The sequence below is a fragment of the Styela clava genome, chromosome 5 (genome assembly GCF_964204865.1).
Source record: "Styela clava chromosome 5, kaStyClav1.hap1.2, whole genome shotgun sequence".
NCBI lineage: Eukaryota > Metazoa > Chordata > Ascidiacea > Stolidobranchia > Styelidae > Styela > Styela clava.
The window spans coordinates 20475151-20490248 of record NC_135254.1 but is presented as its reverse complement, the minus strand read 5'-3'; the positions used below and the strand labels follow the sequence as shown (position 1 = coordinate 20490248).

At 34.8% G+C, this 15098-nt stretch overlaps 1 protein-coding gene across 4 annotated transcripts in view; it reads left to right on the top strand.

Annotated features, from left to right (window-relative positions):
• The window catches only part of LOC120343974 (uncharacterized), a 37621-nt gene extending 28000 nt beyond the window's left edge, over window positions 1-9621 (top strand). For 3 of the 4 annotated variants that reach the window (XM_039413035.2, XM_039413034.2, XM_039413032.2), the window contains exons 18-21: window positions 1812-2022; window positions 2636-2739; window positions 3153-3268; window positions 4182-9621. In XM_039413035.2, coding sequence (XP_039268969.2) covers window positions 1812-2022; window positions 2636-2739; window positions 3153-3268; window positions 4182-4685 — 935 coding nt within the window. In that variant the 3' untranslated portion in view covers window positions 4686-9621. The remainder of the gene's footprint in view (window positions 1-1811; window positions 2023-2635; window positions 2740-3152; window positions 3269-4181) is intronic. The other variant, XM_039413033.2, reaches the window with a different exon arrangement.
• The last annotated feature ends 5477 nt before the right edge of the window (window positions 9622-15098 follow it).

Here is a 15098-nt window from a genome sequence, read left to right as displayed (position 1 = left end):
TGTTGCGACCCTGCAGGTGGTCACGAGACGCGCAAAGAAGCATGGGCCGCTGAGATCTTTTCCAGTATTTAAGCAGACACAATATGATTTAGTCTGGTGCCAAGTTACCGACGACTTTGTCATTGTAATGTAAATTAATTTCGCTTGAGGCGTCGGTCAACTGCAGAAGCATTAATATTATGAACCCGATGAAAAAGAAAAAGCCTGTTTATAAATTGTGATTCTGCTTTACAGTTCAGACTTAAAAAAGAATCACTGTCACAATTTTGGATATCTCTTGATAACGAATACCAATGAGCATATATGCACATTGCAAATATCCATCGCTAAGTAATATAGCAACCAAACTGTTGTCCGTATTTTCAACCAGTTACTTATTCGTCATGCGAAAAAACATTTTCATCCCTAGCTTCAATTAAAACGGAGCAAAGAAATCGGCTACACGCCGCTGCAGAGCCACGTGTTGCAGAAACTCCTTTGAGGCCTCGTTTGCAATCCTATATTGAAAACGAAACAGCAGCAAAATTTTCACTAGAGTTAATTGTGTTTTTACATGATTTGGCATGTACATGTCGTCACGCTAATAACCGAATTGCGTTTTTTCACAGGTAATTCACCGCATTTCGAATTTCCTCAACCAGTCATTTTTAGCAGTTTTGAGAAAAACGTGAAAAACTTCCTAATGATATTGTTATGCCATTGAGAGTCAATGATTTGCCATGGTTCAAATTTTTGATCGTAGCCGGATTTAAGTTTTAATTTGTATGACGCAGTTAAGTGACGTCATAATGGTGCACTGTGACTTAGGCAGAAATGTATCTATGACTTGGGGACATACGCAATTTTGCAACTTTATTATATGCACTATGTAATTCTCAGTATCTACAATGTCTAATCCCAAAAATATCTAATCAGTTTCAATTACATTATTTTTTATGTTTAAAAACTTTTGTGAGATATTTTACCTATGCCTTTCTTACGCATAATGGGTGCCCAACACTGCATTTCATTACGCAAATATATGGTATTATTTTATGTTTCACCCATTTCAATTTTTGGCTGGCACATTATTTGATAGTTTTTCTTCGTGTGAAATGTTATGTTTTCAAGTGTGCCTTTTTTGTCCAGAAGCATATTGAGTGCCCGACATTGCATTATATTAAGCACATATATGTTATTCTTTTCTGTTCCAGTCATTCCAATTTTTGCTAGTCCGCGAGTACATTTAATTTAATTTTACCGGTCCGCTAGGGTAAAAAGGTTGGGAACCACTGATTTAAACTATCACAACTATGGGGTCATTACATAAGCGATTTTGCTGTAATTACAGAATTGATTTTGGTCAACACAGTCTTGTGTTAATCACCATCTTCTGAAATCTACGTTGACTCGCTAGGATATAGAATTTGGCATGTCAGTTGTTGCCTACAACTCTCCTATCAATGCCCTTTCCCTTTTTCATGGTTTATTAGTTTACATTTTTTTATTATGCACAGAAAATGCTGAAATAAAACGATGAATATATTTGGATTTGACTTCCATATTGGATTTTCATATCTTTATTGTTCAGCATTATAGAATTACCTATGTGATTAATTTTTATTCACAATATTCAGATATGGAGAATGTCACATAAAAATTGTCATTTTTTAGAAGAATAAGACTAAAATGCTGTTATCTTGGAATCCCATCAGTTGAAAATTGCTAATAGTCATCAGTGGTTATAATTCAAGTGTGATTGATTGATATGACGTTATTTAAGGATTTATGTTCAGTTTTTATAATCTTTTAAAACTAACAATATGTTTCAGGTAAATCTCCATCTTTCCCAGCCAAAGGGGTACCACATAATGAGAAACATAATACCAATGAGAATGATATTACTCTCGGAATCACTAGTTGGCCAATCATCTTGATATTGGCACTTGCTGCATTTGCACTGGGTGCTATTCTCATTAGCGTTCTGTGGAGGATTGATAGGAGATCGTATTCTAAACCGAAGGGTCCTCGGACACCAGCTAGGTATATTTACGTAATCGAATATGTGTCTTTATTGTTGGGATGTGCTTTCAATTTTGTTTGCAAATGGATACAACTTATTGTATCATTACTTTTCATTGATAACCTATCAAAATATTATTTGTTGGTCTGCAATTCAAAAAATTCGAACCAATGTTTTATTTTCGATTCTATTTTACCCGCTCTCTGTCTAACTGATTCTTAGATATATCATGCTCTGAAATGATTAGAACTTTTACGCTGCCCACAACTTTGAAGCATAGTACTTGTAAGTAAAAAGGATTTGGCAAGATCCACGCCAGAAATTCGGCAAAAGTGTTGATCAAGCATATGAATCTGAATTTGTGCAAAGCTAATGGTTCACTCAAACTTCAAGATACTATGTGAAAAAATCTCTCAGATTTGAGTACTTTTTTGAGTACTCAGATTCAGTTTGAATAATGGCCGATATTTAATAAAGATGTGGATCAAATGATAGCAAATTTCATTCATATCTGTAAATATAATCATTATTATTTTAAAATTTCTGATATTAATACAAGCCTAGTTTTTGTTTTCATTTACGTTATATTAGAATGTTATATTTGAAATGATGCAAATCACTTATTTTCTTCAGAAGCCGGGAAAGTAACAGCAGTGGAGAAAGTGGTGGTAGCAGGAGTACAAGTTCAACAAAAACAAATGGAAGTTCTTTCAGTTCTCCGTTTTGCTTTAAGACACGTGAGTCACATAATATATTAAGCTTTGTAGTTCTCATCAACAAACATAGCCGGAACTCCAGAAATCTGTGTACCAATATGGAGATAACTAATTTTGTTCACCTACTTTACATCGTTTACAAGTTGTGTAAAGGGACGGAAACCTATGGGTATATTTACTTGGCTAATACAGACAGTTCCCGAACTCGTGAGAGAATAAAATTATGACTAAGATTTCCTAAATACTTAAAAAAAGCAGATAGATTTGCTGTTAGACTCTTTTCAATTCCTCTAAGATCATTTTTTATTATCATGATTTCACATTTTTTTAAACTGCATTCTTATACATCCATAAGCAATAACCTGGAAATATATTTGTACAAGAGTACTGTAGTTTACGTTCTAAGTTCTAACTCATGCAATTTGCTGTTGCAGATAAAGAAACGTGCCCCACGTCATCTAAAGATGATTTAGAAATGGAAACAAATCCGTTAATTAAATCTTCTACCTCGAAATCAACACAGCCTCAAAATATCAAATCTCCGGAAAAGGTATCTTTCTTTTTTAAAATTTCTTGAGTGTAACCTGATCTTCTAACATTTACTATAGTTTTTTTAAAGTCATTAGACATTTTACCATCAGCTGGCGTTACGTGAGACTAACTCACCATTCTTCATCTATGCTAGGGGTGTGCAACCTTTGATACAAGGGCCCACATACAATCTGGGTAAAATCGCGGGCCACACTTTTATTAAACATAGGCTTTCTGGTGGTGCAGGCACAAAAATTTTGGTTATTGATCTTCTGACATCCGCTGTTCGCTTTGCACGAGCTTACTTTTGGGGCATTGTAACGCCGTAGACATAGATGAGTATTAATTAGACTAGGTCTTGCAGTGCAAAGGGATTTAACTGAGATCAAACTAAATTAAAAACTCGTTTCGCGGGCAGCACACCATTCAAAATTGGCACTTCTCCACGGGTCATACTATTTTTTTCTCCTGGGCCGCAGTTTGCACCCCACTGATCTTGACTTTATGCCTTTGTGTTAGGGGATTCGTATACAATTAATACCAGGGTGTTGTAACAGATTTAAAATGACTACACTATGTAATTCAAATACAAATGTTTTTTCTGTAAAGTTCTGTCCGAACAAAGTCTGACTTCTCAGCTTGAGGACCGAAGTCAGACGAAAAGTTACAGAAATACATTTGTGTTAATGTGCAGCAAGACTCTTGAATTGCATGGACTTTTCACTTACGATAGTTATTTATAAATAATTGTTACATCGTCAATTTGCAACATGGAGACTGGAGAATTTGTTTGTTTTGAACTTCTGTGTATTTATATCTTCAAACTGCACACGGAGAACCGTTTGTCACTGAATATAGCTCACTTTCGATTATTATTTAAAAGATGTTATTAATAGCACATGAACTTGCCTTTACCACTTTTTGTTTTGAAGAAACCTCCAGATCCTGTCAACAACGGAAATCAGGTTACTATGCGAGATGATCGAAAGTTATACATTCACGCAAATGGTAACTACCAAAGGTTAAGATTGAACACCACTTCGGTGAAAGAACAACCGACCAGCAATGGCTCAGCGGTACATGACCCAAACATGAACAGCACTACTTCGTATTTGCATGAACCTCAGACCTCCGGTACGGCGATTGTCCCAGACAGTGTCGTTTCAGAGCAGGTCATCTCTTTATATATACCTCACACTGACAACGACAATATGTCGTATGTACGGCAAAACTCTGAGGTTGCCCCCCAAAATATTCACCTCTCGTCAACCGAAAATTTTGACGTCACCAGTACCTCAAAACCATCTTATACAAACAGCATTATTCAGCCGCAAAACAACAGACGAACATCAATGAGTATAGAAATCGATCCGCAGAGTTCTTTGTCTGCAATAACTAAAGACGAATTTGATAAATTAAAAGAGGTGATGCTATAATTCCCCTTCTGACCTCACTTTTGAATATAATCAATAATAATAATCAGTACAAAAGTTGTTTTATTTTCTCACTATATTTTTTCTCTTAGTACAACAAAAGACGTAATGCTTGTCTGCCTCCTGACCTCTGAAATGTTTTATTCTTTCTTCTTACTTTCATCTTTATTTTTTGATGTTTTCACTATTAAGACGCTTTCGATGTGCTTTTTTTCTTCCGAACACAATTGTTTTCTTATTAATCATGACATAATTTGCTTTGAGCTCAATGCAGCTCTTCTGCTTGTAGAAATCTTATTTGAAAATACTTCAGATCCCATTGTTCAACCTGCTTTTGTTAGTTATCAAAAAAGAAAGATTTCTAAATACTCCTTGTTCGAATGAGGAGTGTTCATAGATTTGGACTTTAAAAAATACAAATTTATTGCTGTTTTAAAGTAAAATAATCAAATTTTTTTTTCATGTAGAGTTTCCAATTTTACAGTCATGACTTTTGTCAAATCTTAATGGGATTAGATATATGATAGTTTTATGGAAAATATGTCAGTACAGATTATTAAAAATAAAAGGTAATTGAAAACCAAGCATCCAAAATCCCATACTATTAGAGTATTCACGCTCTTCCAGATCTTATACCAATTTTACAATGTTTGAGTTGAAGATAAATATCATGAAATTTTACACACAATATTTTAATCATTTTTATATGTTTAATAGTCATAAATGTTCCATAAAATCAAAGTTCCTGATATGAAATATATAAAAATTAAAATTGATACTAATAGTTCCTAGAGTTCTCTTACTTTTTATTCAGACAACACCACTTATGTGTGTTTTACTATACTTGCTATGATGTATATATATGGTTTTACTTTGATTTTATTCTAAACGGTTGAAATAGTTGTCATTTTTTTTGTACTTCTCTTAGAATCAGGGATCTATGGTGAAATAAGTCACTATGTTTCTGATGGTTGATTTTGTATTTCTATGTTGACTTTGCTCATATTGTGTCGAGAATTTATAAAAAGTATAACGCTTGTTCTCTAATGAATTTAGAAAATTGCGTTTATGGCATATAAATAAGTCAAACTAAAAAATGGTAGCTACCAATGAGACTACCTCTGTTCTGTGGGTCATCATGTATCAGATTTTCACTTATTTAATAAACAATTGAATTTTTGTCCGATGTCACATTTTTAACTAAATTACCACTGGAAATAATGAGCTATTCCGGTGCTGCAAAAAAAATTCACAAAGAGTTATTACATCTGCGCAACTCCTTTGACCAGTATAATATTCTACCTCATTTCCGCTGTTGTATTTGACTATTTTTAATGAAATGATGTATATTATATGCTATAATTTAATCAGCTTACTTTTCCCTTTTGATTTGCATACATGATATTTGTTGAAAAGAAGGAAAAAGCAGAATCCAGTTGTGACAAACTGAATATAGTAAATTAAAGTTTTAGTGGCAGAAGCTACAAAAATCCTTGATGATAAATGTTGATTATTTTATGAATAAATATAAGTTACGGACGAAGAGTAATCTTCACAGTTGGTTTTTATCATATTTTTCTGCTTAAGTTATCTTTAAAATAGCAGTATGTTGTCATATTTGATATTGGAAAAAGTTTTTGATTGTCCCTTATTTTTTAGTATTGTCCAATAATGTTCCTTTTATAAGTTGTACATAGTTGTTGTGATGAATTTTAGTGAAAGGAAATGATCTTTTTAATCATATTCTTGTCAGCTTGTACATTAAATTGAAAAATTGTCTTCCATATTAATCATTTCGATTATTCAACCATCTAACCATTAGCTCTATGGATCTACGTAGATGGGAATGTTTTATACTCTGTTGAAATGAAAGTTTCATATGATCATTTTTGGCATATTCAGAGAAATATAATTTGTTTTTAATGTTGAAAATTATGAATTCCGTCTTAGAAATATATAGATGAAGACATCCCATGTTTATTATCACCTTGATGGTGTTCAAACTCTAAAAGGTAGTCTCTAATCTCTAATTGAAGTTTCACAATTTCAAGTTTTTGTCATTTTTTTTCCATTTAAAATATTAAATGATATTCCTAAAATATTTTAAAACTTTGATTAATTATGTAAGGAATTTCAAACGATTTCAAATGTACATATCATCTTATTCAAAAGTTGTATGATAATGCTAATTATTAACCATTTCTACGTATTTCATTGTATTCGATAGATATGTCGTCAATCCGGTGAAATTGGGTGTCCTATGTATATCTAGCGTCCTTTATTTTTGCTCAGTGGTGGTTATTATAGGAAATATTCCTTCCAATATTTTTTCCTGACTCCAGTTCAATTTGGGATTCTTGACCTAAAATTGTCGTCTGTTATTTTTTAAATTACTTTATTTTTTTTTCAAATTTTATTAGTCAAACCGATTTTAGTAATTTGTTTCGGTTGTGAAACTATGTATTCTAAAATACACTAATTTCAATATTTTGATTCCAACTTTTACTTATAAAACGAACTCAATCTGTCGTAAGATGACAATATTTGGTCAACCTCCATTCCTATATTTTTGTAGTTGTATTATTGGTAGCTGAGGATATTTTTTTAATGTTACTATTTTGTTCATTTTTCCTGACTTTATCATACATGTAAAAATTTCATGAAGACTTAATTAAAAGTATTCAATTTAATAATAATTATAGTCAGAGTGGGTTCAAAGAGGCCGAAAGCCCACATCTCTAATTGAAATGCTTATGAAAATTAGTGAACCCATTATTACTAAATATTACCACTCTTGGTACTATTTTCAGGTAAAGCTAATAAATTTTTTTAATAAAACTCAGTTTTGAGTATGAATGACATAATGATGTGGAGAGATTGGCAATTTGGAAAGAAAGCGATATATTTTGAATCTGGTAGTTTCTAAATGTCTACTACTTTTCTTGGTTTACTGTATGCGAGCATGCATGTAGATTACATCATGAAAAATTATTGCTTGTAAAATGACTTGTCAAATCATATTTTCATAACATATCTCTGGAAAAAATATCATCTTGTTGGAACAAATTGATCATGAAATAGGATACTCTAGCTGGCATTTGTGTGAATATATCTTGAACCAACTGATCATCTGACTATAGTTATTATATCCTCATAAGACGAAATGACAGAAAAATAATATTTACCGTAATCGTTATTGAAACGAAAAATTGGTGCAAGACTATTTTATTTATTGTAAATTCTTTACAATAATATTGTACCTCACACTTGCTATTGTTATCAATCAGAAATTTGAGAGCTTGTATATATTGTTTTTTTAATGTTGTCATAGGTATCATGTATTTTGGACTTACTGTACTTGCACTCCTGTTCCTTGTGTGTCGTGTCTAATACAATGATAGTTGATGTCCACATGTCGCTGCATAATATTGGTCAATGCTCATTGACATTGAGGTCAATATGTTAAGTCACTTCACTTCGGAATTTTGTGTTATATGTTATTCCCATTCCAATTGTTAAATTCATCATTTGAAGACGATTGTCACATTCAAAGTTTGGTTGTGACTTAAGATTGTGAGCTCATGTGGACTGTCAAATTTTCAGGTCATGTTACTCATAGCTGTTTTTAAACTTTATCAATTGGCACTGCTTTAGGTGCCTTCTGCCATTCGCCCACTGCTTTATACCGATGTTATCAGGGACGCATGGTGCTACTGGTCAAATGCTTATATTTGTAGAAGTCTATTTTTAGTTACGCTCAAGTTTCATAGAAAAATGATAGTTGTTTGGAGTTTTTTTTCATAAAATGATTAAATCATTTTTTAGTTATCAGTCACGTTATATAATAAAAATGTTATTCGACTCTTTTGTTTCCTATTCAACTTCGAATCTTTAAATCAATACATAATGCGATTAACTTGTGGTATTTGGCAAATTCAACCCCTGATTCTGTGGGAAAGTAATGATTTATTCGGCTATAAAATAATATTATCACTTTTCTGATATTTCAACTTGGTAAAATAATCATTTTTGCTGCAGACATTGTCTGATGTAACAAGTTATAAAAATCGGACTCATTTCGATTCTCAGCTAGTCCGGTTTTGTTATTGCGGATTGGCTCCTCAACAAATACAACATGATTTTTGATACTTGTGCAGTTATCTATATTTTTGTAACATACCTCAATCGATGTCCCTCAGACTTGATTACTTTTTCTCAAAATGCCATTATCAACAAAACGACTTTTTTCTTTTATACACGGCGATCGTGCATATATTTATTGTTGTTGTTGTTCATGTTGTTGTTATTGTTTCTTTTAATCACTAACATTTAGTTACAACATGAATCAAAAAGCTACTGAGAACGGGCACAGAAACTGATGCAACAGCTTGTATTATCATTGAACAAGCTATTCACAGTTCATTAAAAATGTATGTTGACTAGTACCTACTGAGCTTTATTTGTGGCCCTCCACCCACTTTTATAAGAAAAACTTCCATAATTTATATGTCCTTCTGGTAAGCAATTGCGGAAGAGAAAATATAATAGTATTGTCTCGGTTTATCAAGACGTGTATGGAGGATCTCATGTTGTGGACTACCCCTGAAAATTGAAATTTTCATTTGACACAAATCATGGAATAGAAACAGCCTAAATGAGTTACTGTGCATATTTCTGTTCTCGATAAAACTGAAGTTATTTTAGAAATTCAATAGTTGAACATCAGCTTTTTTCTGCTAAAATATTCGAAAAGTTTTCTCACAAATTCCTAATCAGCATCACTCTCAGTATCTTGTACTTAACTTCCAGCATCATTATTCTTAAACATAGTAAAATGCTCCGTTAATATTTTGCCCACATTTTTACACTGGTGTCACTATCACATTATGACACCGTTTTTATTATCATTGTGTCATAATAAAGAAGTAGAAAGTACAGATTATTGTTTTCGTCCATGGTTCTGGGATCTGTTATGCCAGGTGCTGCCAATAAAGTGTGATTTGCAGTAATTTCGTAAAGAAAAGTGTCTTCCTGTTGGAATATTAAAAAACCCTCTATAGACATCGAACATCGGTTTCAAAAATCGACTGAAACTCTTGGTAGCAAAGTTCTGCGTATGGTGACTTGCGTGTCATCCTGTGGTTCAGTCGATAGTGCCGGGGTGATACGATCACTAACCCCGCCCAACCAGGAACCTAGAAGTGTTCAAAACAATGTTTAATCGTCAGTAAATTGTAACCGCCATAATTACACAGTTGACGTATCCGCATTTTAGATATATAATTTGAAATATCGAGGCGTGTGTATTGACAAAATCGCGAATACGACAGTGGACCATTCAAAGTTTCTATTCTAGTATTTTTGTAAGTCGCAGGAAATAGATCTTTTCTATCCAATTCATTCGAAACCGACTCAAATTAATTCAAAAATAAAACCTCAAGCAGCGGAGTGGAGTTTACTTATTTAAAAGGATTAATCTTTTCAACTTAAGAGTCAGCTTACGAGAAGGTTAGCCACTCCTAGATTATTGGTAAACCGAGTAAATGTCTGCACCTGCAAAGGACACGCGAAGTTGCTTTCATTAATGTGCTTAAAATAGCCTTTTTAACACTGAGTTGTGACTCAAAATCAAGCCTATTTTTTGATCTTCCAAATGCTGTGTTTTCTCTGCCGCCCTTCTGCCTATGCAATCGTAGTGTTTATAGATAAATTCGATACCACTTATGCTGATGCTACTTAGTGGAATTATTTTACAAAAGCTTCTTGCTGATTCATTTCGAAGTCAAAACGTCGTCGAAATTATAACATTACTGACATGTTATGAAAACTATCGGACACGAAATATATATATATGGATCGTTTTGTTATTCTATCGCTTTGAAATGTTCAGTGGGTAAAGACTGTATTTTCGCTAGTAGGCTGTTACATTTATTTACTTCAAAACTTTCTGGGGGCTCTATGTGATTTGTTTTTCACATCAAAATGTTGTGCGATGACCTCCTCAAATCTGATAAAAAAATATATGTAACGCGGTTCTGCGACCTCTCATGTGCTATGCGAAAGTTGGAAGTATTTTGACCGTACCGTACATGAGACTAGGTAAGATACTGTGTAAGACAAGGTGGTCCAAAGTCCAGTGATTTCCCTACACCCCCCCCCCCCCCCTATAGGGGGTGAACACCCCACCTTAAATTTCAAACACCCGCCCTAATTTTGAGGTGCGATTCGACACTGTTATTCCCATGTGCGATTCCACAGTCCACACTGTAATACCTAACTCAATTATAATTGTATTCAAATATAACGACTGTGGAATATCTATCAGTGTAGATGAGGGGTTCCAAACCGCAGCCCGCAGGTCAATTACGGCCCACGTAACGATTTAAAATGGCCCGCCGAACTTGAGTGAAATAGTTTAACACTTCATGTGGTACCTTTTGAGTTTTAGATTCCGTCTATCGTTACCTCATTATCACAGTTTAAGCACGTTTATTTCGTAACAATTGAATTATACCGGTATCTTATGTATACGTATGGGTATTAGGATTACACACCGCAGTATTTTAGATACCGTATTAGCCATATATTAAGAAAGCTTAAAGATGTCACAAAACGAAAACTAGGCACTGAAAACAAACATTTTTTAGATGAATGGCAGTGTTTTTATTTCTTTATTGAAAAAAAATCAAACTTCAGCGATTTGTCTTCCTTGCCAACAAAATATTTCAGTTCTGAAGGAATACAACATTATGCGTTATTATGATCAGTTAACGCGCGTATTTCAAAATTTAATTCATTGCTTGATTCGTACAAAAGTCAACATGTTCAAAAAAATGTGAATTAAGTAACAAAACAAGCCATAAGTAGTCATTCATACGATGCCATTATGCTAGATGAGCAAGTAACTTCATTAGTCATTATCAGTTGTAAATTACTTGCTGAAAGCCGTGCTTGTTATTTATTCCTCGGGAATTCTATCAGCTAAATATTATAATTATTAATTTCATTACATAACAAACTGCGATGCTAGGTGTATCTATAATCAAGCTTAGAGCCTATTTTGGTGCCCATTTCTCAAAATTTTCTCAGGGCGCTTAAGCGCTCATGTACATCGTTTCTTAAATACATACCAATTTTTGAGAATACAAATAGTTTCATCGCTAATAGCAAATTATTTACCACCCCCTAAATTTCGAAACACCCCCCCAAAAATTAAAAGCTGGGGAACATACTGGTCCAAACCGTGGGCCGTATGCGATCCGCCGACACATTCCGCGCGACTCGCGGAAAAGGTTTAACATGCACTAACTAAACCATTGGCAGATATATATGTATATATTAGCAGAACATTTTTGAGTTATTTTCAAACTATTCCAACTGAGTATATAGCCCTTTTCCTAATCCCGATGTCGGGATTCATGTTTGTTAAAATCACGGAATTTCAGTGTATCTATAAACGTCAACACGGTGCCAATATAAGAATGACGCCCTGTGATATTGACTTAGCACCGCGATGCATTTTTTTTTGCTGCGTCCCGGGTCCCACTCAGACGAAGTTGTTCTTTGGCGTTAGCACCAGGCCTGCTCACGCTACAAGTAGTAAAATTATTCAGATATAACTATTCATCATACAATGAGTGTAAAAGAGGTGACCGAGGTAAACTGCGAGGAAACGTATTTCGTAATATACAACAACGTTCAACGTTGAACCGAAGTAATATCTGTCACGAAAAAATATAATTTGAAGCGATGTTACAACACCAAACACGAGGAAAGATACGGAAAATATCACGGTGTTTCTAGGGAAGCAATTTTAAAATACCTAAAGGATTTATATATCTTCCTTGAATAACTGATTAGAATGACAAACTCTCATTCCTAAATAAGTAAGTGTTAAACTAAGTTAGGTGAACTCGCGACGTTTTGATCACTTTTGACGGATCACTCCGACTGCTGGCCGTGTGACATCCTCCATCCAAGGTTCCCTCTAAGCTGCGCAATTGCGTAGTGCCACCAGAACATCTGCGCAGTAAAATCTCATTCTCGCGCAGTTGCAACATTTCGTTATCAAAGCGTGACTCATATTTCATATTTATTAACGCTTAACTAGAATGCTCGTTCTATGTTTCACGCGTATTTTGGTGATCACTGGTCATTGTGAAGTCATACACGTGTATGTCACGCTCAAGTACATTGATTTCTGTATGTCGGTGACGCAAATTTATCGCTGTTCCGCGTTAAGAAATCTGATAATCTGCAAAATTTGTCGGGAAGTGGCACCTAGTAGTGATTTGGAAAAGGCAAATCTTGGATGGGAAGTTGACTATCTAAGACGCCATTCAAATCAACAAAAGCATATTGACGCACTAGATCAGTGGTTTCCGACCGCCGGTGCCGGTCCACGAAGCTATTTTGCCTGTTCAGTGAGAAATTTCGTTTTGTTGATTTTCTGCCGTTTCGATCGCTTTATCGAATCCGAAAAGACGGATTTACGTTGGTTTATTACGCATTTCTCTTCCGCCGTCATATTACTGTTTGGTGAGGGCGGTATTAATAGCCTGACAACGTCTTGGCGCCGTGTGGTCACACTTTTCGTTTCCGATTCATCGCAAAATCGCTCCGTCAAATCTCGCAAGATTCATAAACCTGGAAATCGCCATGCGTGCTTTTTCCGTTCTGCGTGCTTTTCTTGATTAATATTACCATTCAAATATAAGGTTATGAATATTTCTTTGTTTAAACTAGAAAACAGTCAAGAATTGTATAATATTACAGAGTATGCCTTGGGAACCAGCAAGATATGAGCTTGTTGCGGCCCAGCAGGTGGTCATCAGACGCGCAACAAAAACATTAAGATCTTTTCTAGGTGATGCACAGCAGGATTTTGACCCCCTGGTGCCAAGTTAGAATCTACTTTATCATTGTAATATAAATTCATTTGTCTGGGGCATCGATCAAATGCAGAGGGATGATATGATGAAACCACCAGTTTACAGTCCAGATTTATAAAAGAATCACTGTCACAATATTTGAGCTCTCTCGATAACGAATGCTTATGGCTAGGTAATCGAACAATCAAACTGTTGTTCAAATATTCGACCAGTTACTTGTACGAAAAAAACTTTATCATCGTTAGCTTTAACTAAAACGAAGAAAAGAAATAGACTGTGAGCCACTGCAGAGCTAGGTGTTGCAAAACCATTTTTTATGCCTCGTTTACAATCTTGTATTGGCAACGAAACAGCAGCAAATTCTCGCTAGAGGTAATTGTGTTTGTACATGATTTAGCTATTTACCCCCCCCCCCCCCCCCCCCCAAAAAAAAAAAAAAAAACTACAAAAAAATGTAGAGTTAGAAACGAATATATTACAGACCAAATAAACAAGAAGGCAAATCATAGTTTATAGTGTTTTTTAATGAGATGGATAAACTTGGTGGTCTTCAGCGAGGTTTTTAATATATGGTGACATTTTCGCCAGTCACATACTCAAATCACCCCGTTTACTGATGGAAAGGCGATTTCGTTGTTTTGATATCAATAGTGTCACAGCTGAAAACCCCGTTTCCACTATATAAGAGGTCGGAAATGAAAGAATCCAGGGTTCTATCACCTCAAACCAGTCGATAGAAATAATCAACCATTTATTTGTTTCAGATTCATGGACTTGATAGTAGGGGAAGCCGTAGCCGACCGTCGGCTACGCCAGGGGTCGGCAACCTTTTGACGCTCGCGGGTTAAGGGTTGCAAGTCTTGGCGGGCTGCTGAATGAAGCCAAGATTAGAATATTTTCTAAATGGGCATCATTAATCCTAGTTCTCTGCTTGTTTTTTGTAATGTTCATTTTCGGAAATAATTGTACGCACACATATGTACTTCTAAACATCGAAGTGAATATTTCGCATGGTTTGTCAAATTTTGATGGGAATTTCTTCAAGAAGATACATTTTTATATAAATCAAGCAGTGTTGCATCTATGAACTTTATTTCCTCATTGCATTACATCTCAAGGAGCACCATCTAAATATTTTCTGCGCTATAGAAACCCCGTACTTAGCATCAACTTTTCTGCGTTTTGCCATTTGTCTAACTATATATAATTAAATTGTAGGATCGTTAAACTAGTAGCTGTTCATTAAATTGTTAGGTTGTAATATAATTTAGTCTAAACGTGTCTCACGATAAATTCTGTTACGTGAAAAATATAATCTACTTCTCGAGCGTAGAATATAAAATTAATTCATCGTCAAAAATTCAGTCAATCGTCGCGGGCCCGCGGGCCGTAGGTTGCCGACCCCTGGGCTACGCGAACTACTTTACGAACGGGAGGAGTCCAGCAATCCTCTCGCGTGTGATTATCGCCCGCGTGATTCAAACCTGCGTATGCACGCAGAGTACAGTAATCAAGTGCATGATGC